The sequence below is a fragment of the Aulonocara stuartgranti genome (assembly GCF_965226115.1).
Source record: "Aulonocara stuartgranti genome assembly, chromosome: 15".
NCBI classification, from domain to species: Eukaryota; Metazoa; Chordata; class Actinopteri; order Cichliformes; family Cichlidae; genus Aulonocara; species Aulonocara stuartgranti.
The window spans coordinates 7,962,093-7,984,941 of record NC_138951.1 but is presented as its reverse complement, the minus strand read 5'-3'; the positions used below and the strand labels follow the sequence as shown (position 1 = coordinate 7,984,941).

The 22,849-nt window shown below is 40.0% G+C and overlaps 1 protein-coding gene across 1 annotated transcript in view; it reads right to left on the bottom strand.

The window, feature by feature from the left end:
* The window catches only part of nbas (NBAS subunit of NRZ tethering complex), a gene marked incomplete at its 5' end in the record, with an annotated part of 182,930 nt that overhangs the window by 1,204 nt on the left and 158,877 nt on the right, over nt 1-22,849 (bottom strand). Inside the window, 2 exons of the mRNA XM_082505113.1 lie at nt 11,784-11,918; nt 17,064-17,211. Of these exons, the coding sequence (XP_082361239.1) occupies nt 11,784-11,918; nt 17,064-17,211 (283 nt within the window). The remainder of the gene's footprint in view (nt 1-11,783; nt 11,919-17,063; nt 17,212-22,849) is intronic.

The following is a 22,849-nucleotide window of genomic DNA, read 5'->3' as shown; positions in this document are numbered from 1 at the left end:
ACAGCCAAAAATTTTGAATGAATGTATCCAATTTCTCTTCCAGGTATCAACCCTAAACATCTACTGGCTGACTGAAGACTGAAAGCAGCTGGTGGAGTTGAATTTGTACCATCCACTGCGTTTTGCAGAAATAAGGTTTTGTAGCTCAATGCAGCCGCGGCAGCAGGAACCTTTGAATGATGTATGATTACAATGTTACACTTTCAGTGTCAGGTCACATCCTGTGTTGACCCGCGGCTGACCGCCATTTTTCTCGCATGTGCTTTCGATCACACACAGCTTCTCGCAACCGCCAATCCACACACACACACACACAACTCTTTTTCCTCTCTTTTTCCTTTTATTTGCAGCTTCTCGCTTACTAAAAGTGTTTAGAGCATATGCTCATAGAGTCATAAACAGACCTTTATATAATATTTTAATCCCATCATCCACCTGGTTACATCAATGAATTACATGCAAATTCAAACAGCTAAATGCCGTTAGGGCAGCTAAGAGTGGTTTACAGGCCATGCAGAAGCCAGGCTGAGTGCTGGGGTTGAGAGGGCCGTCTCTCCATGACTCAGCCCGTCTCCTCTGCACCCTCTCACCTGTTTGCTAACTCTATTATTAAGATTGCACTTCCACAACTTTACACGCTTGTGTGCATGCACACGCAGACAACAGCGTGTCCTTGTTGGGGTATTTTTGGAGCTGAGGCAGATCAATTATAAATGTGGAGCCCATGTCTTCTCTAGTGTAGCGGAGAAGGTGAGCAGAGCCAAAACTCGATCTTTTTCCCCTGCATGGACAATTCCTCCTTTAAACACACACACAAAGAGCCTTTAAGAGGATCACTTGGCTCATGTGATGATAAGCATTAGTTATTCAGCTGCTTACTGATATTTTGAACTTAAAGTAATTTTTACTTCGTGCTAATGTTAGAAGGTCTGGGAAGGAACATCAGTATAGTGGATTTAATGCATTTTCCATTTAATGTGTTTTAAACCCTGCCAGGTCATTATTGCCCTGTTGCCAAAGGATGAGAGAGAGTCGGCATGTGACTAGTGTGACGTGCATGACTACTAATTTAATTTCTAGGCCTTCTATTGAGAGACAAGACCAGATGAATCATGACAAGCTGGGGAAAGGAAAGATGACAGACTGAGAAATTTTTGAACCTAGAACAGAGGTGGATGAGGAGGTCATCCGTGTATAATGAGAATCAAGGAGGAAAAAACTACAAGAGAGACAGCGGGGGTTAGGAGTGTGGAAAATGTATGATGAAGAGAGCTTGGCTGACATGCACTGAGAGCGTCAGATACATACATTTTTAAATCCACCGACTGTTTTCAGGGGCTGAATGCACACCAGAACTGAGGAGAAGCACTTCAAAAACACCTTCACACTTCAGCTTTATTTTTCATTTTGCAACCTCAACAGAGACTCTGAACAAATGTTCTACATGGGATTTCTGGAGCTTTGTGGAAGATCAATGTCACGAATGATGACTTTTTTTTAAAATTTACATGCAAAAGAGCAACTGATTCTTATTCTTCAGAAGTGTGAGTAGGGGAAAAAAGTGTCATTTATATAAATGTGTGCAATTTGGCACTGAAGAACAAGTGGTTATGGTAACACTACACTGAAGAAAGGATTTCTTGAGATGTGAAAACGCATAGACAGTGTGTCAATAAAGTCAGACAAGGCAAGAAACACAAGGTGAGATGATGAAACAGGCTGCAAACAAGACAAATGTTTAGCCAGATTGCAAAAATGCCTTTATTTGGAAGAAAAAGTTGCATGTTGGAGTATTTTCTTCCAAATAAGCTTGACTCAATTTTTTTTAAATCAGTTTTTCTACTGTTACTGTACTTCATCTATTCATGTGGGGAATACTTATTGAATCTTAGATTAACCTCCAAAGACCCAAACTCTTTCATGGCAAGCATTTTTAATTTCTCTTTGCTATTTTTTTTTTTTTGTTTGTTTCTGAGAAAAATGAGATCCACATACATACAGAAGTTCAAACTGAGCATCAGAATTAGGAAGAAAGGTGATTTTCTTGGTACACTTTGGGCCCTTGGTACCAAGTAAACACCATTTAAATGAGCACTGTTCAAATGCCACAGCCTTCCTGTCCAAGTGTTGTTGCTGACCATGTCCATCCCTTTAAGCTCAAATCATCTCAGCTGGTTTCTTTAACATGACCGTGAGTTCGCTGTGCTCAAAAGGCCTCCACAATCACCGTCAGATCTCTATCGAATAAGTTGGGATGTGGTGAAATGGGAGAGTGACATCATGGATGTGCATACCAACATCTGTGAGGAAAGTGTTCAGCACCTTGTTAAATCTATATAGTCAAGAATTAATGCAGTACTGAAGGAAAATGTGGTCCACCCCAGCACTAGCAAGGTTTATGTAATTAATCGTCCGGTGAGATGTATTTGATAAGGATTTTTATCTGATTATGATCATTACAATTAATCCTGAGCAGGTTATGCCAACCAGTATATTTTTGACCAATGAAAACCCAATCTATCAGCCTCATTGTGGTGGTATGAAAAAAAGTCAGGGGCTGATAAACCCGCGATAAGTCTGCAGGCGTCATCTTCTGCAGCTCTGTAGTGCCTTTTGATGTTCTAAGTGCGATTAACCTCAGATTTGATCTGATTGGACCTTAAAGCCTGTTAATCACTGAAATAACCTGCTGGAGCCTGGCTGTAATGAGAGCTCACGCCTATAGCAAATGCAATGATGATAACGTGTGGCTTCTAAAATAAGCTATACACCTTATCAGCTATGACTGATATGTAGCACACTATCAACTACTGGGGAGTGTGAAACAAAAGCGCCAGAGTTGCGGAAGCTCTAAATATCATACCTGCAGAGGAGACTAGATTAGCATTACAACACACAAATTAATTATCAGATGCAGTTGGTTGTGGCTGCATGAGATGTGTACGAATTTAGAGGACAATGATCTAGCCCCGCTCCTGTGCACGGTGACCAGTGTAGGGACAGAAATATGCAAATATTGTAAACACGCGCACAAACACTGAATCTAATAAATAAACACAAAAAAAATCATGTTTTCCTCTGCATTTCCTGGTTATGGGAGTTGTGCAAGGAAAAAGAAAGCGAGTACATCAGTCGAGCACAGGCCTGGTCCTCCATGCAGAATCACACACTCTCTCTCTCTCTCTCTCTCTCTCTCACACACACACACCTCCCAGGCTATTACTGTTTGACAGTGTCAAGAGAGACAGCAGATTTGAGTCTTAGAGTCAGTTGGATTGACAGTTGAGCTGGAAATAGATGTGAAGAAGCACCTGAGAGATGGAGGGGAATCTTGATATCAAAGTGGAGCAGATAACGGCATATCCTTTTTTTTTTACAGCACAAACATCTGTGTCACATTCAAGTGCTTATCCCTACTGTAAAAAAGCTGCAGATAATAAAAACCAATCAATACTTTAAATCTTTCTATCCTTCTTATACATTATACCGTATACACTGTGTTGTTTTACATATTCAAAGCATCTGGTCTCCATCCAATCATCTGTCCAAGAGTGAGGAACAGCACTGTTCGCTCAAACCTTTCCAAATATTTTTTTTTCCACCAATGCAGCTGCATCTATTTTCCAACTGCATATAAAACTGTTTTTTTGCTTGTGTTGTGTTTAAACAGGAGGCAGTGATCCTTTCTCTCTAACCTGTGGTCTGCAAATGTTTGCATGAGAAGTGAGGCTGAGTAGAAGACCAGTGGTTAGCGAAGCTCGTGGGATTTCAGGATCTCATTCAGGGACACTTTGGCAGTGTGAATGCTTGCCACAACATCTGTTTAAACTCAGATCCTTCATGTGAAAGGCAATTACAACATCATCCTTTGACTCAGCTCCACAGCTAGCCATCTGCTGCAACTCTGACAAACCTGTATATGTGACTATATACTGCCTCTTTCCCTCTCCCTTTCCTCCCTCATCATCCTTTCTCCTCTCTCTCACCGAGTTCTTGAGTTCCCCCTGCAGTCTGTCCAGGTCTTGTCTTAATAAACAGATCAGTGTGAATAGGATCTGATTGTGCAGGGAATACATCCATCATGCCTTTCTTTCTGTATCACAGGTCAACAGCTCGGAGAACATGAAAACCTGTCCTGAGGTGGATCTATTTTTGTGCATAGGGGTGTAGCTGTGTTGCATCTATATCAGGTTAAAGGCCCGTCTTCGAGGGTTCAAACAACACCCAGTCTCTCTCTTCGGAGATGCGTAAACAAGAGGCATCTTCTGTCTCCTGTGAGTGTGCTCGCACCCGCAGCTGGTGTGCACTCTGAGTGAGTGAACAAACACTCAGAGTGACAAGAGAACTGACACATTGAGCTGCAGCCATCAGATGTCCAACCCCCCTCTTGCTCTTATTACCTTCTCATTTCTTGCTGTCTCGCGCCGTCAAAGACGAAAGGAAAAAAAAAGGTAGTCTTTTCCTGGCTTGTTCCGAGAGGCCACTGAACGTTACCTGATTAGTTTGGTCAGTGTTTTAAACTCTTGTTTGCCTTTCTTACCCTGCATGTCTCTCATTTCTTGTATACGTCCTTCTCAGCTCTTTCTCACTGAGCTAAACCCAGCTGAGAGCTTAATTGGAATTACTGAACACGTACAATGCCTAATACATAATGCATGGCCCCAGCCTTCTTTTATCATTTAAATCATAAAGCTTCTTTGGAATGCCAGACAACACACAACTATCTCCTTTCCTCTTCTTCTTCTTCTCCAGGCTCTGTTTCCTATCCCTCCATCCAAGCTGTCCCCAGGCTTTAGCGGTGCACCAAACTGAGTGTGCGCACACACAAATGACACCAAACAGTTCTTGCTTGCAGCACAACATGATTGAAAGTGACAGAAGAAGAGGCTTTAAAGCCAAAAAAATAAAAATAAAAGTGGGCTCTGACGCATACGAGGAGACAAACACACACACACACACACACACACACACACGGTGAGGAAGTTCAGGGATCAACGCAGTGAGCTGCAAGCAAACAGAGCTAGATTAATAGGTTCAATGTGGTACAAAAAGCTGTAAACAAGCCCACTTAAACAAGCAATTAGACACATAATCACTCAATCAAACACAAGCACACATGCCCCTTTTGTCCTCACTACACTGGGCAGATGGACAAGGTGCATCCAACTCTTTCAACGGGATTTTGAGTTCTTTCTAACTGATTAAAAACATACACAAGGGAGCACAAGTTCGAATTAAAACTGTTAATAAATTCAAAAAAGAAAAGATAGAAAGATGAAGCACTACCACTAAAACTGGCCCATCATTGGGTGGTAAACACAAGTAAACCCACAAACCACTGTAGCAGTGCATTACACAGCATGTTTATCTAGCTAGCTATCTAGTTTAGGCTATGTCATCTTTTCTTTGATTCTGTGAATATTTTCACAGAATCATTTTGGCAAGACTGGATCAGCGTTTGGGGAGCCACTCCTGTGATTGGCTGTTTTTCTGTCAGGCTTTGGAAGGCACTCTGGCTACTGGAAAATTTCACATGGGAACCAAACGGGTCACTTGTGGCTAATGTGGCTACTCTAAAGTGGTTCAGTAGCCTCACAATGGCTACGATTTTCTAATCCAACTGAAAGCATGAGCAAAAATTCAGAAAACAGCCCCAAAGCTCAGAGACACCACTAAAGTGATTGGTTTGTTCAACCAACAGCCTATTTATCCTAACTATCAGAATTATTGTACATTTTCCTTTTGAGACTCAAACCAACAGAAACTACATGACTATGCAAAAGTCTTGAGTCTTTATATTTTGCATCCAATGAGACAGTTTTACTTGTAATTTTTTACAGTGGTAAAATAGGTCCCGAGAGATTCTGAAGGTCTTCCAAAGTTTTTCTTTGGACATTGGCTACTTTTTCACTACTATACCTGTACCTAGTACCTGACCATTCTCACAAGAATGTTTTTTGGTTTGTCAAGTCATCTAACTCACCTAAGAATCACTCAAACAAAGCAGGAATCTATGAAACAAGGGATGAACCAGTGTTGTGTCTATACCTAACAAACACATGACAATTTTTAAATGCCATCTTTTGGTACTGTTACGTGCAGCCTGTCGCAAAAACGTGATTTGTTAACATTTTGTTGAAAAATGACACAAATAACAGTTTGACAGGCATAAAGTGCAAATTTTGGTTTAAATTGTCATGAGTATGTACAGAAAAGATCAGGAAAGAGGTACAACAGTGAGTGTCTACAGCCATCTGTAAAACACAGTGGAGACTGTCATGGTTTGGGGAGCGTCTCAGCCAATAGCGTTGGGGATCTTTTCATAATGGAAGAAATTTGATCTACAATTGTCTTGATGCATTCTCAATCATCCAGGAAAGTAAATCTCCAAACGTTGATTCTGTTCATCTGGACGTAGCGTTTTGTGGGAGAAACGTTTCGTCACTCATCCAAGTGACTTCTTCAGTCTCAGCTGACTGCAGGTTTCCCCAAATCTTATAAACAGTATATTTGCATAATGCCTGAAACCAGCCCACTGAAGGAACGATGGGCTGGGAGGTCAGTTCCTTAAACATAATTATGCAAATTCTCATGACCATTGATCAACAACCACTGACCAAAACCCACTGATCAAAGGCCATGAGTACCATTCACAGAGAGTTGGGGAATGGCTGCAATCACAGCATTGTAAGATGGCGAAAGATGTACCCTACTGTTTGGAACACGTCGGTTTAACAACTTAATTTTCCAGCATGACAATGTTCCCAAACATACTACCACTGCCGATACAAACTCTGTTTTTGCCTTATATACTATATTTCCATGTATGTTTGTATCCATTTCCCATTTCGTATCAAAATATAATAAAATGATGGGTGACTATTGCACAGTACTGTAGATCTACGCAGAAATACACAACTTTTTTTTCCATTTCAGAAAAATATCATAGCCATCAAAAGCAAATTTAGTTTTACATGGTTCTCTTTTTGAAACCAGTCATCTGCAGACAACAACTTTATCAATTCACTGAGCCACAGACAGCCGCGGTTCAAAACAACCTGCTATTGCCACTTCAGATGGAAAATGTTATGGTTTTTGGCTAAAGACCCGCAGTTTCGAGGCTATTGAATATGCCATTGTCGTCACTGTGACTCGAACATGTGCCACACAGAAAATGTAAGCCTTGTAGAATCATGGAAAAGCCTGGACAAAAAACATAAGCTGCTGAAAAGGCACAAGGACTGCTGCAGCACTGAGAGGAATCTGTATAAGTGTGTGTGTGTGTGTGTGTGTGTGTGTGTGTGTGTGTGTGTGTGTGTGTGTTTACAGACAGAATGGAGAACTCGCATTAGTCAGGCTGGTGTCAACTCCTGACTCCCTCCTCCCAACTCCATACATCTTCAAGAGGAGGAGAGAAATGGACAATATGGAAGAGAGTACAGCTGAAGACTTGTGTGTCGACACTTTGAACAGTGTGAAAGCAGAGAATTAAAAGCCTCCACTGTATTTTTCGGCATCAAGAATACATTCCCTTCTCCATAACCTGCTCTCTACTTCTTTGTCTCCTTTTCAAATAATCTGCACTACTCCCACTCCTTTCCTCCATTCTTTAGTTCTCCAACGCCCACTGTGGTCTCCTCCTGCAGAGCTCAGCATACCCATTTACTCACCTACCACACAGCAGCAACGCAAGACACAGGAAAAGTGAAGGAAAATCTGCACATATACATATATCTCACTGTGGATGAATCAGTTACTGTTTTGAATTCGCTTCCTAGGTCAAGTGATTTCCCTTAATTACATTTTCTTAATTAAACTCTAAATTAATTTCTTTTTCTTAATGATAACCTCAGGGACCTTCAGCTGTGGCAAAAAAGTTTTGATGGTAAAACAATGTAAACAATGATTTATACTAGATACAAAGCTATTTGCCAGGAGAAAACTGTAGGCAGTGCTTTAAGATAAAGTCTGCCAATCACTCAGAGTGGCATATGCAAACAAATGTATAGTTCACTGTGACCAAAAAGCAACCTCGGGCTAGTTATTTAAACGAGAACTATAATAAAACTCACAGCAGCAGCACCTTGTCTAGTATGATGGAGTGAAACAAAGCGTGGCTAAACACAAAATCTCAATGAAATGCAAACCAAAAGTAACTGAACAGTAACTGCAGTCAATTAACAGGCTGTTGACTCAGTGAATTTTCTGATTGATCAAAATCAATTATTTCTGTTCCTCCTGAGATACTGATCTGCTAACAGCAGCTGCACAGTAACTCCTGATAAGTTCTGGCTATTTGTAGAGCTGCTAAAATAGAAACAGTATGTGTAAGCCATCACGTTTAGAAGTGGATCAACATGAACTTTACAAGGCAAACATCACCTTATGAGCTGACCCAACTTTCATTTTGAGAATCATCATTGCCGACATGCAGACTTTACTTTTTTTTCTCCCCAAACTTTGCAGGTGTTGTAATTTCTCCCACAGGCTCAGAGTGTCGATGCAGAGTTGCTCTGCAATATCCTGAAGTGTAAAGGGAGGACGTCCGCTGGAGACGGCCAGTGCCAACATTCAATCTTGCACTTGCTAACAATCAAATTAAATGAAAAAGCTCACGCTGTGGTAACTAACCATGTGGACAGTTTACAATTTAACCCTGCTGTGCTTCAGCTCCAGTAATATATATTTTCCGGTCACTATGAATTATTCACAAACCTAATAAATGTTATTGGAACTTCTTGGCATTAAACAAGCAAGCATTTAAAAACTGTTAACAGCATGTTACAAGGATAATGTAGATTACAAAGATAATTCCTTCTGAAGGCCCAAGTTGCATTTTTACAAGTAACTTTTCAGATGTTTTAAAAAGATACACCAAAACCAAAATGTTGAATATTTTGCTGTATAGCTGGATATTTTAAACCCTTGGCAGATCAAAAGCAAATCTATCTGCATGGATAGAAACTATTTGCAGTACTTTATGTGAGATTTTTCTCCCAATTAAACTAAGGAAACACTTCATGCTCAGAAAGTTTTGAATTTGCAAATAATTTAAGCTTTACAGTGATTCACTTAGTTAAATCAGTAGTTTCTGAATGGATTGGTACTTATGTAGTGCTTTTCTACACAACTTGAGCACTAAAAGCGCCCTGTACTACATGTCTCATTTATACAAGCACACACACACACACACACACACACACACACACACGTATTTTGCCCAAGACTGCCTCAACATTAAGATTCAAACCACTGACCTTCTGATTAATGTACAGCCTCCACTTCCTTAACCTCATGACAGCTAGCACTGACCAGTTGAGAATAAACATTTTTTCCTTACAACTGCTGGTCGTATCACGTCCAATATGGTGGGCAGCTCTCAGCGTGTGCACGATGTCACACGAGAGCTTAAGTTCGTTTATTCAATTACTGTAACCTAATGGAAATTATGAGTTTCGAGTTAAGATTTTAAATACAGTCAATGAGGAGCGCTGGTACTGAATCAGACTGAGTGTTTCATTATGCCCAAAGCCTAAACATACTAGACTTGCACACAACGTCCTTTTTGCAAAATTCTGTTTTTTGCAATAGCATTTATGTGAACAAAACCTTCAAAGCAAGTTTAAGTAATCAGAAGCAATGCACTTGAAAACATGTAGAAATCAAAACAAGTCCTACATACACACACACACAGAAATACTCACACACTTGAAGGGATGCACAAAGGCACTAGGCACATGCAGACAATGAGCAGCGAGCAGCGTGGAGCCAACACACTATCAGATGTATTAGATGTAAGATAATTTTTCTGTGTCTGTGATGATGTTATCTCTAGATGAACACTGTTCTGTGCCGCTCCGAACATGACCCCGTTCATTCAGCTTTTACTTGGCAGACGTAAGATTATTTCTCAAAGCAGCGACACGCCACCAGTCTTCCTCCATTCATATATCCCTTCTCTAACTCTACCTGATTTATCTTTTCTGTCTTTCCCGCGTGCTATCTACTGTAGCCCGGGTCCCTTTTCAACGTTACAATTTATACATTTGCTGTCCTTGTAATTTCCATTCTCATCCCATTTCTCTGTCTCGACACCCGTTCCTGCTCCATTTGACTTTCTCTTCCCACATCTAAATCACAAATCCTTTCTCTCACCACTTCCAGCAACCCTAACTTTCCTCAGTTCCGCTGTCTTATTCACTGAGGTTTAAGAGCAGGTGTTCCAATATAGCAGCTTGATCGTTTGATTTAATGGAGGCTCTGTCAGTTAATAGTGTGGCTTTCTCTTATCTGATCCAGGAACAAAGAGAAGGTCTGCTGGGTCTGAGAAGCCCACTTTGTGACAATTGCTTATCTGATTGAAGAAACAGTGGAGAGCGACCTGCGCAGTCTTGAACGATTATGCTCTTATCTGACGGTGGCCTCCCAAAACTAGAGGACAAGTTGGCAAGTAGAGAAATTGGGTTTGTAAGGATGTTGAAATTATTTAGCAGAACTTAATTTAAACTGTGGGAAAGAGGATGTTCAGACAACAGACCAGACCTTTTTCCATTATCTTCTTTTCAGCATGCAGTGTCTCTGGATTCTCAGTCAGTCACACTTTTTTGGTCAAAAGGCAAACCTTAAGGCTCCAAAAACACAATGGGTAACACTAGTTTTTTTTCTAAAGCGCAAGCCATAAAGGTTAATAAACAAATAATTCATATTACGCATTAACCTAATTTGATATTTAGATGCCTTTTTTAAGCCATTTATTAGGCAGACAGGGCTAAGACAGTTTGAGCTCTACACCATTACTACACACTGAAAACTTTTGGGTTTTAACCTTTTAAAACCTAAACCATGAAATAACTGCCAGAAATCTTTAATTTTTTGATATTGGAGTGTTTGTTGAATGTAGAGGAATTTCTTTCATTTATGTATTATTCATATTATTTTATTGTATAATGCTTTGGTGCCACTGGGTTTAAGCATGTCTCAATGTCACACACCTTATTCATGCCATTGAACAGCCGGGTGATTGTATCTCAGGAAGTTTGGGGGAAGCATTCACACACAAAGAACCCAGGGTGGGGGGAAGTGCCTTTTGTCTCTTCAACCAATGTAAGACATTGCAAGGGAGTATGAACTTTCTTTGGGGGAAGACCAAAGGTGTGAAAACAGCTGTGTACAGCCTTTTGTTCCTGTAGGAAGTATTTAAACCCAGGGCCATGCCAGGAGAGACTGATCGACTGCCCCAGCGATGGCTTCTCTCACCAAGCTTGGGTTTTTGTTCTTGTTTTGATTAAAAGATGTTAGCGATCGCTCACCGTTTGTCTGCAGGCTTTATTGAATGGAAACTTCCACAACATTGAACCTTTAGACAAAATATATATGAAAATATATCAAACTTTAATCTGCATATATGAGTTTTAATTTGTATCACATTCGCTACATTAGCCATATTTTTGCAATTTAGTCATTGAAAATGTGTCATGCAAATTATATCATTTTTTGAGGGTAAAAAAAAGTCACACTGATTATGTAGAAGTCTCAAAACCACATGCATCAATTATGATATGCTTGGCTTTAAAGGGTTAACAGCTGATTAAAAAGAAGAAAAGAAATCTGGAACACCTCCTTGAGCTCCAGGAAGCCGTGAAGCACTTTTTCTTTTTACATTTTACAATTTTAAAGGATAAGTGACAACAAAAATGTCACCAGCCAATCTGCAGTTCATAAAGCAAACTCCTTTGTGTCTCCATTTGAACACAAACTCTCCAGACTATTACAATGACACTTACTGTGCTCATGCCGTTGATCTGATCAAGAGTCAGCTGAAGCAGTTTCTCGTCACCGCTTTCAGACATCAGTTTCAGTGCCGGCTGCAGGAGGCTTGGCTGATTTTGGAGCAGCAGGGTAGCTATGTGTCTAATACACTGAAAAAAAAGAGAGAGAAAGACAGATTTGGGAGGGGGTAAGATGAATTGATAAATGTGCAAATGAATGGATGAAAGGCAGAGGGTGAACGACAAAAGCGAAGGCAGAGATGAGAATAGCACAAGGCAATCAGGGGACAGAGTCAAAATGAGGAAGGGAGAAGAAAAGAGGGAAGCAGAAACAGAGAGAACAGTGAAGGTTAATCGATGTGCATATAATGTAGAGGCACCTAATACTTTTAAAAAGGTTTACACACAAACACATGCACACGCCAGACACACAGTCCCATCCAGTAATGTACGGATATCACAATGCAATCTGACTCCCCCATGGTCTGCCGGTTTCATTCCAGCAGATTCAAATTAAAGCTGCTCAGAACAGAGTAAAAGGCCTCCCCCACCTCCCACCCCCCCATCCCACACTAATATTAGACAGGCTGGCAGACACTAGCCTATTCACACTGAATAGCATTAGTGCTAAACTAATATCACAGTCAGCTGGCCCTAGACATACAGAATGGCATTTGGCTTAGCAGTTGCATGGTGCTCAGCAGGGCATGAATAGCATTAGGAGCTGTTAGATATCAATGGGAGGCTAGTGCATATAGTACACTGCAGAGAGCACTGAGCTGATGCTAACACATTGCTGTGGGTTACATGCTTAATACCTTTAGCCTCCTGTATTTAGATATTGGTTAAAATGATGGCACTGCAGCGTGTTTCTACTGAGCGTGAACAAGCTAAATATAATAATGGTGACAAAAGATGAACTGATGTTTAGGAGCCATACTAATTTTAAAATAGTAAGTGATGAAAACAAAGATCATGCACCTTTCAGAGTCCCATGTTAGTGCTCATCTTCTATCACTGGAATACTTTTACATATAAATTAAACACAACAGCACATGAAGTAATGTAGGAGCATAAAGTGGAATACAAATGCCCATACAACCCAGAGCACTATGAATTGTAAATAAACAACAACAAAACAGCTTCATGAAATAATTGGCAAACACTTAAAACCCAAAACGTAAAAATATAACAAAGACGACACGTCAAATGTTAAAAACCTGAACACACAACTAAAAAAAAAAAATTGATTCATGTTGAATTTGATGCCAGAAATATGTTTTAAAAAAACTATGGATAACAGTCAATTGGAAAACTTGTGTACTGCTTAAGTAAATAATTAGATAAATCCATTTTAAAAAGACAGGGCAGAGGCGCTCACGACTAATTAGGTTAATTAGAAACAAGTAAGTGACGCGACTGAGTATAAAAAACATCCCACACACATTCAAATCTTTGAGATTTAAAGATGTGGAGGAGTTACCTACTCTGTGAAAGAAAAAAAATACAAATAATTTAAAAATAATTAGAATAATAATTCTTGAAAATAGCTTGATAGTGCTATTACTGAAGGTGCTGTACACATTGTGATTAAAAGATTCAGAGAATCCAGAGAAATCTCTGTACCCAAAGGCTGAAAACCAATTATGAAACCGATATTTTGGGCCCCTCGGGCAGCACTGCACTAAAAACAGATTCTGTAATGGAAATCACTGCTTGGGGTCACAAACTCTTTTTAAAACCAGTGAACACAGTTTATCAGTTTACCACAAGTGCAAAAATAAACCTGCATCCTCTGGACTGAAACAGAGAACGGCTGGTTTTGTATCTGGCAGTTCAAAAGATGGTAATGGGGTTCATTAGTGCTTATGGTATGGCTAACTTTAATATCTGTGAAGGCACCATTAAAGTCTCATCCTACTGACCCTCTGGGTCCATGCGTGCCCCAGAGGGATAGTTTTTGTTAAACCTTATAGGTGGGTCCAAGTTTTTGACTTTTGCCACTCAATTTGTTCCTAATGACGCCACACCATTGTTTTCCATTTGTCCTTTGATAAGTGCTTTTTAAAAATGTTAAGGAGTGAGAGTGGGATTGACAGACAGATTGGTCTCGGCAGTGATAAGGACACTGTTGTGGTGAAGAGGGAGCAGAGCGTGAAAGCGAAGCCGTCGATTTACTGGTCGATCTACGCTCCTACCCTCACCCTACGGTTTGTCGGGAGCTCTGTGTATTGACTAAAAGAATAAAATGACAGATACAAGTGGCAGAAATGAGTTTACTGTGAAGCGTGTTCGTGCTCAGCCCTGGAGACAGGGCAAGGAGCATTGGAGGAGCTACTCCTACACATCAAAAGGAGTCAGCTGAGGTGGTTTGGGTATCTGACCAAGATGCCTCCTGGGCGCCTCCCAGGTGAGATCTTTTGAACATGTATAGAAAACTGCGGGGTAAACTCGGGACACGCTGCCTGGATCTGTGTTTACTTCAGTTATTTTCTGTGGGGTTCAAAATTACCCTGATTGGTTTCATCATATTTGAGTATGGGTTTTCTGGTTTTCTTTGTTTCTTTTTATTTATTATTTCTGTCTGTTTTGTGCTTTTTACACAGAAACTACCACATGTAATTGATTGGTAATAACTTTGAAATTGACACATTATTACGTTCTTGTTTCTTCCTTGTTACCCTGCTATTACCACTTTATTACCAAGCTCTATTTCGACATTGTTACGCCCAGTTTTGGGGCCCTTATTATCCAATTACATACATTTCAGGGTAATATTACTCAACTGTAACCACTGTTACTACCATATATTACTTGGATATTACATGGTTATTACTTTGGTAATTGTATAATAATAACTTACCATGCTACAAGCTTGTTTCCCACTTATTACACTACTATTACCCCTTTATTATTGAGCTTTAATAGAAAGTGCTACCAATAATAATTACATAACTGATATTGCTTTGCAATTATATTTGCTTCTTGCAGTAAATTATTCTTAAGGTTACAGCAATTAGTCTGTGTATGTGAAATACGTCAGTAGGAGGGTTGATGTTGCTGTACCGTCTACATATACTGCCTTTCAGATGTTCTTGCTTGTTTCAGCAAGACACTCCCATACATACTTCTGCAGCTGTGAATTCAAAAAGCCGCAAGTGCTGAAATGGCCTGTCTGCAATCCAGGTCTTTCAAGCACTGACAACATTTGGCACACTTTGAAGCTGAATAAAAATAATATGACAAAAGAAGCCTGATCTGTTAAGAAGAGAACTCCCACAGCAAGCAAGAATGGGAGCAAAAAAGTTCACTTTCAACACTACAATAGTATCCTCAGTTTCCAAATGCTTTTTATGTGTTATTAAAAGAAAAGATGATGCAACGCAGTGGTAAACATGCCCTTGTTTAACTGGAGCGAAAGGTGTTGCTGGCATTAAATAAAAAATGAATTTTCTTTTGCTGTTATTTTCATTTTATGCAGAGGCCCTAGACATACAGAATGGCATTTGGCTTAGCAGTTGCATGGTGCTCAGCAGGGCATGAATAGCATTAGGAGCTGTTAGATATCAATGGGAGGCTAGTGCATATAGTACACTGCAGAGAGCACTGAGCTGATGCTAACACATTGCTGTGGGTTACATGCTTAATACCTTTAGCCTCCTGTATTTAGATATTGGTTAAAATGATGGCACTGCAGCGTGTTTCTACTGAGCGTGAACAAGCTAAATATAATAATGGTGACAAAAGATGAACTGATGTTTAGGAGCCATACTAATTTTAAAATAGTAAGTGATGAAAACAAAGATCATGCACCTTTCAGAGTCCCATGTTAGTGCTCATCTTCTATCACTGGAATACTTTTACATATAAATTAAACACAACAGCACATGAAGTAATGTAGGAGCATAAAGTGGAATACAAATGCCCATACAACCCAGAGCACTATGAATTGTAAATAAACAACAACAAAACAGCTTCATGAAATAATTGGCAAACACTTAAAACCCAAAACGTAAAAATATAACAAAGACGACACGTCAAATGTTAAAAACCTGAACACACAACTAAAAAAAAAAAATTGATTCATGTTGAATTTGATGCCAGAAATATGTTTTAAAAAAACTATGGATAACAGTCAATTGGAAAACTTGTGTACTGCTTAAGTAAATAATTAGATAAATCCATTTTAAAAAGACAGGGCAGAGGCGCTCACGACTAATTAGGTTAATTAGAAACAAGTAAGTGACGCGACTGAGTATAAAAAACATCCCACACACATTCAAATCTTTGAGATTTAAAGATGTGGAGGAGTTACCTACTCTGTGAAAGAAAAAAAATACAAATAATTTAAAAATAATTAGAATAATAATTCTTGAAAATAGCTTGATAGTGCTATTACTGAAGGTGCTGTACACATTGTGATTAAAAGATTCAGAGAATCCAGAGAAATCTCTGTACCCAAAGGCTGAAAACCAATTATGAAACCGATATTTTGGGCCCCTCGGGCAGCACTGCACTAAAAACAGATTCTGTAATGGAAATCACTGCTTGGGGTCACAAACTCTTTTTAAAACCAGTGAACACAGTTTATCAGTTTACCACAAGTGCAAAAATAAACCTGCATCCTCTGGACTGAAACAGAGAACGGCTGGTTTTGTATCTGGCAGTTCAAAAGATGGTAATGGGGTTCATTAGTATGGAACGCCAGGACTGCCATAATGAATTAATTAAATACACCATTAAATAATTAATTAAATGTGGCAATAATTAATTAAAATTGGAATTAATTAATTAAATAAATAGTTATGATATATGTAATTAATTAATTATTGACACATTTAATTAATTATTTATGTATTTCACATTTTAATTAATTATTGACACATTTAATTAATTAATTATTGACACATTTAATTAATTATTGACACATTTAATTAATTATTGACACATTTAATTAATTATTGACACATTTAATTAATTATTTAATGATATATTTATTTATTTCATTTTGGCAGTCCTGGCGCCTGGCTCTCATCATGAAATAATTCTGTCAGCCTCACCCATCAAACTCAGGGGGCGGGGTTAACACTGATCGAGTCAAAACCATTGCTTTGGCCTGGTGGTACAGGTGAGTAAGAGGACTCTTATGCAGTACTTTGATATGGAAATACATTCACCAATTTAATTTTGCTGAAATAAATAAAGATTTACTGCTTTAACACACTTTCAAGTTTACTGCAACAAAGAAAAGGCTAGACGTTCACAAACAAAAAATACAGAGTATTATCTGATTACCTGCACAGGGAGCTTGTGTTTGCTGTTATAGAGAGATCTCACCATGGTGACAACCTGCTGACCCAGGTCTGTTTTGACCTCTGATCCCTTGCAGCGGGTCAGTAAGGCTGAGGTTAGCACCACCCAGGGGTTATGCTCTGACTCTGCCCTGCAGACAAGAGAGAAACAAAGACTTACAAATGTGTGTCTGTGTGTAGAGTTGTGTTGAGCTTCTTTGTCCTCTCTGATTGACATAAAGAGGAAATGCACTGGTAAACAGTACACAGGGAAAACAGCTGCCTTTGATGGTGTCTTTATGTCAAGAAAAGTTGGAAAAGAACAAAAGTGCAACATGTAAAATTACTCTAATGCTTTTCATCCATTCCTATGTACATACCCCCATGTGACCAAATGGTAATACTGTGAGACAGCAACTGGCAGATGATCACTGCGTATACACCAAAGTGTACAAAAATGCGCAAAAATAACAGCATCAACTTCCATTCAAATCTCAGGCTGTTAAGAAAGCAGAGAAGGTGATCAAGAAGCCTAAAGTTAAACAAATTCATTCCAACACTAACATCTAAGTACATATTCTCGTGCAATTAATATTAAACACCTGCACGCTATATTTTCCCTCACCTCTGTGTTAATGCCAGTGACAGGCATCACACTATTTACACAATCTTTCATTAGCTCTTAAGACCTTTGCTAGCACCTCTAGAGCACATGCGCGCCCTCAGCCAAAGCCGGCAAACACCGGTGTAACCTTCATGGATCTTTATCAATACACGGGGGCATGGAAGACGAAAATCAAAAACCATGGAACAACTCATTATCGGTTTAAATATGCCACGACTGATGCATTGACCCTGTTGAAGTAATTAATTTTATTACTATTACCCTTAGCATGGCACAGAGTCATATTAGTGCCTCTGTAACTGCCAACAGTTATTAATTTTAGTGGCTGCGGCGGTTGTAGTCTAATGCAAAACCAAAGCCTCATTATATCTGCATCAGGCTACACGAGGGGAATCAAAGCACATTTCTGAGTCCTGGTGAGGTTGTAAATATTAATACAATGTATGGAGAAAAATAAATAAATTCTGAACTTGTTAGAAAAGTAGAGGCACTTCGAGTGCTTCGAAAATACATGTTGACACGCCAGTGCTGCTGGAAGTTGTGTATGTGATTAAAATGACAAGCAGTGCATTAAATATTGAGGGGAGAGCAAAGGAAGAGGAGATCATGAGGAATCTGATATGAATATGCGCTTTGTATCAAATGATAATGTTTTGCATTCGGACCGATCTTTGGTCGTATGATGGGAAGCAGAAACTCTAGAGTCAGATTAGGAGGTTAAGCATTTTCTTAAGTAGGCTTGTGAGTGTGTGAGCATCTCTGCAAAAGAACCGAGTGTCAGCGAACGATGGAAAGGCCCGTCAAAATAAAGAGACAGAGCGCGATAAAGAGACAGCAGGGAGAACAGCAGGGCTCCTGTGTCTGTCTGTTAGCTGAAGAGGCAGCTCTCCATCCCACTTCCGGGGTGTCTTGTCCAGACGAGCTGCTTCACCTTTGGATGATACGGCCATGGGAACAAACAGAATCCGCTTGTGCTGCTGGCACGCTACTGCTTCCTGTGCTTTTCCAGGGGACAGGAAGGTACTGCTGCATGCGACTTTTTGAGCGTCTGTGTGCTCGCCAAATCTGTCAAAGGGTGCAGTGTGAGTCACAGCCAGCCTCCATTCGTGCTTTGAATCATGACTCAGTTTATGCGGACAGACTAAAGGAGAAGCTTTTCAGATGCAACACTCAGTATGGCTCCCAAAACAGCCTCTTATGGTCTCACTGAAGCAAATCCTCATACTGGCACGCACACGCACACACACACGCACACGCACACACACACACACACACACACACACACACAATGGCACACTTCCATCCCGACCAGGATTAAGTGCTGAGTCAGACAAGTAGTTAAGGTTAACCATGTGTTCTGCACAGAGATAAAGTCCTCATGCAGTCAGCATCTAAAATGAGGCGTTTGAAGGTTAAGCTATTCTGAGTTTTGTGTTCCAAATTATGAGCTCCACGTGTAGCCATCACTGCACCAAAAAGAAAGAAAGAACAAAATATGCAGAGCAGATGTGGCTCTGAGCAGAATTTCGGGCTTGGAGTAAGTACATTACAGCGCAGTTGCTGTTTATTCATGTTGTAGCAAATTAACAAAGTATGGATGCCAAAACAAATGAGAAAAAACAAAAAGACATATGTACAGGCTGATTTTACGCTCACATTTGAATGTACAAGACAGATGCAACAAGACAACAGATAAAACAGTCTGTGGTTAAAACAAATGATTATAGCTGACTGTCACAGAGGTCCGACTGTAGCTATCAGGCTCACAAAAGCAGTGGAGTTTCATTGGAAATTGGGGTGACCTTGAAGCAGCAGAGTTGAACAAACCCCTAATCTCTTCTAGTGCTTAACCTGCCGCTTGTTTTTAACGCGACTGAGCATAAACAGATAATCATCAAACATCTGAATTAATTCACTGGATCCATTCAATCTTGAACAACAATGGGCTTACGTGCCTAATTTCCACAGTCCTCCAGCTGTGGTGGAAATGAAAGCTTTTACTCTTATTTCGCTGAAACATTTGTCATAACTGGGGTTATGACACTTCCCAAGTTTAAACTGAAGACTGACCATATCGTAGCGTGCGTGATACCGGTATAAATTTTTTGTGTAATTAAATTGTTTCATATTAAAATATTAATGATATAGCTTCGCCGTGCGAGCACAACAACAAGATAAGCATGTTTAAGAGTGAGAGCCGTGTCAGCCTCCAATGATGATTTAGTAAAAAGGGAGCTACTTCAACAACCTCTAAAGTAGAATGCTTAGGCAACACTTGTACAATATGCAAGAAAACTGCTCGCTTTACAGCTAAAAACATCAAGTTCGTTTTACTAGTTGAGGCAAAAACAAACTGTTGGGTACAACCAGGTTATGAAGGCACGTGAAGCATTAATACTAGCAGCCCAGAAGTCAAAAATGGACCAAGCTGAGTATCGCTGGAGCACGTGTTAGCTGCATTTTATATGATAGAAGGAGCAAATGCTGAATGGAAATGACTGATGTCGTTACATGGAGAAAATGAGGGCTATAAACTGTCATGGCTGACGAGGCAAGCTGTGTGGAGGTGAGGTAAGGACCCAAATGCAGGCCGAGGTTGTGATGAGAGCGAGCTGAGTGGAGAACACAACAGGAGCGGAGATGACATATGCAGAAACTAAGGAAACTCTAAACTGGGAAAACTAATGAAACTGAACTGAAACCTGAATGCACAGAAGGAGAAACTCACAGAGGTTACACAGGGAGACAACACAGAGAAACTTGGGGGAGACAACACAGACGAAGCAGCAGCAAGCAGAAGAAAACACAGGGCTTATATACACAGTGGAGTAATCAGGGAATAGGAGACAGGAGGGAAACACAGCTGGGAGAAATCAGGGCTAACGAGACTAGGGAAGCAAAGCCAGACACATTCACATAAGACAAGGACCTTCAAAGTAAAACAGGAAATATAACAGGTATGCACAGACACGAGCTTAACACTAAGACATCAGACATGGCAACAGGGAGGAAACACGGAGACGTGGGACCAGGGCAGGCACAGTCACACAGAACAGAAGGAGCTCAAAATACAAAAACTGAGAAAAAGAATTACTAGAACAGAACCAAAAATATTAACAGTGACAACCCTAAATACCAAATAATCAAGAAATGAAATGAAACAGCTACAAAACACTGGGTCACTCACCCAGGACCATGACATAAACAACCTGTATAAAAGCTCTATCCAAGATAAAGCATCCTGGTTACTTTACTTATTTTTACTTTTAAACTAAAGTATTAAGCATGCTACTTATGCGCTTACATTTGTCACTGTATATAAGGCTGTGTCACTAATGTGATACTATAATCCTGCTGCTACTCTTACTGCAGGGCTCTAGAGTGCGACCAATTTGGTCGCAAATGCGACCAAATTTTTCAGTGGTGCGACTAAAAATAAATATTTGGTCGCACAGGTGCGACCAACTGTTCCGGTAACAAAAAAAAAATCTCTGTAACTCTCCGTGTGGTCAACAACAGACACACATTATGCCCCTATCGTGGACTAAACCAATCAGAGATAGTCAGGGGCGGGACCTCTCTGATTGGCCGTGGTCCAGTTGAAAGTGCAGGTGGAAGAGAGAGGTGAGTAGCTTGAATAAAGCGATATCAATTCATTAACGGATTCCACACAAAGACCTAAACACGGAGCGGACCCAACACATCAGAATCAGCTTCGTCTTTCTCGGCTTTCTCACCCGACGGCCTGAACACGGACACGCTGTCGGAGCTTAGCGATTCTTCGGGTCCGCGCTGTGTTTACGTCTTTTTGCGCTGATTCTGAGCTGCAGGTTTTGCCTCTCTCCAACCAAAATTCACCGAGCCTGCAGCAAAAGAAGCAGCAAACTGCGCTTCACATTTGATCAATGTCGTCATGAATTCCCTCTGACTTTTGCTGTTTTGCTTCCACCACGATAAAAATCACACTTCCTGCACAGCTCTCTCTCTCTCTGTACTTCAGGAACAGTTTCCCGTCTCAAATCTGTTTTCTGCATTATTCATTCGCTTATTACCCACCAGTCTAGCGTTGTTTACAGCGCTTTTTCTTTTTTCACTTAAATGACCTCGGACAAGAAAGCCTAATTTCTGCTGTTCAATACTGAAGAAATTTAAATTTCTTAAAATTATGCAAAATTACAGAATATTTTTAAGGTTATCTGCTATAAAAAGCCAGACCAGGAAAATCTCCTTCATGTTTTCCTGTGTTTTATTCTCAGTTACTTTCACACAAAGGCATCTGCTGTGATTTTCACAATTCTGATGAAGTCTCATGTGTATCAGTACTGATAAATGATCAGAATTATAATATTTCTGACTGTCTGAGGCTAAATTGAATCAAATCAGGACTTTGAGAACCGGAATTGAATGGATTATAGAAATCAGTGATGATACTCAGCCCTAGTGAGCAGCCTAGGCCTGAGAGAAGTGGATGTACTGTAGCTGTGGGTAATAAGAAAAGATGAAAAGAACTATTGATAACTTTTTTGTTAAGTTAAGGCCTGATCTGTCTGAAATTCATAGCCAGTGCTCTGACACGGTGCCATCAATATTTGAATGCTGAAAAAGCACAGTGTATCCAGAAAACACATTATATGCTGCAGTAAATGCACTGCCCAAGTGTCCCCTCTCCCCACGGCCTTTCAGCAGCAGACAGCAGCAAACAGGTCGTCAGAGGAGGCCAAGATGATGATTAAGTTTTTAACATTTTCTACAATATTGACAAAGCACTTTAAGCACAAGTTTGTTAGTTAATAATTTAGAAATTAATATTGTCTGTATGGACTTCCCCCCCCAAAGAAAGTGCACATGTAAAACTGCGGTGTTAAGCGATGCGGTTGAAAAATTTGAGTGCGCCTAACTTTTGTGCCGGTACGCCTAAATTTTTAAAGTTAGGCGTACCGGTGCGCCCATGTCAAAAAGTTAGTCTAGAGCCCTGTCTTACTGGCACCTTGAGTCAATAGATTTAATTCAATTCAATTCAATTTTATTTATATAGCGCCAAATCACAACATAAGTCGTCTCAAGGCGCTTCATAGATACAGAGAAAAACCCAAAAATCATATGACCCCCTATGAGCAAGCACTTTGGCAACAGTGGGAAGGAAAAACTCCCTTTTAACAGGAAGA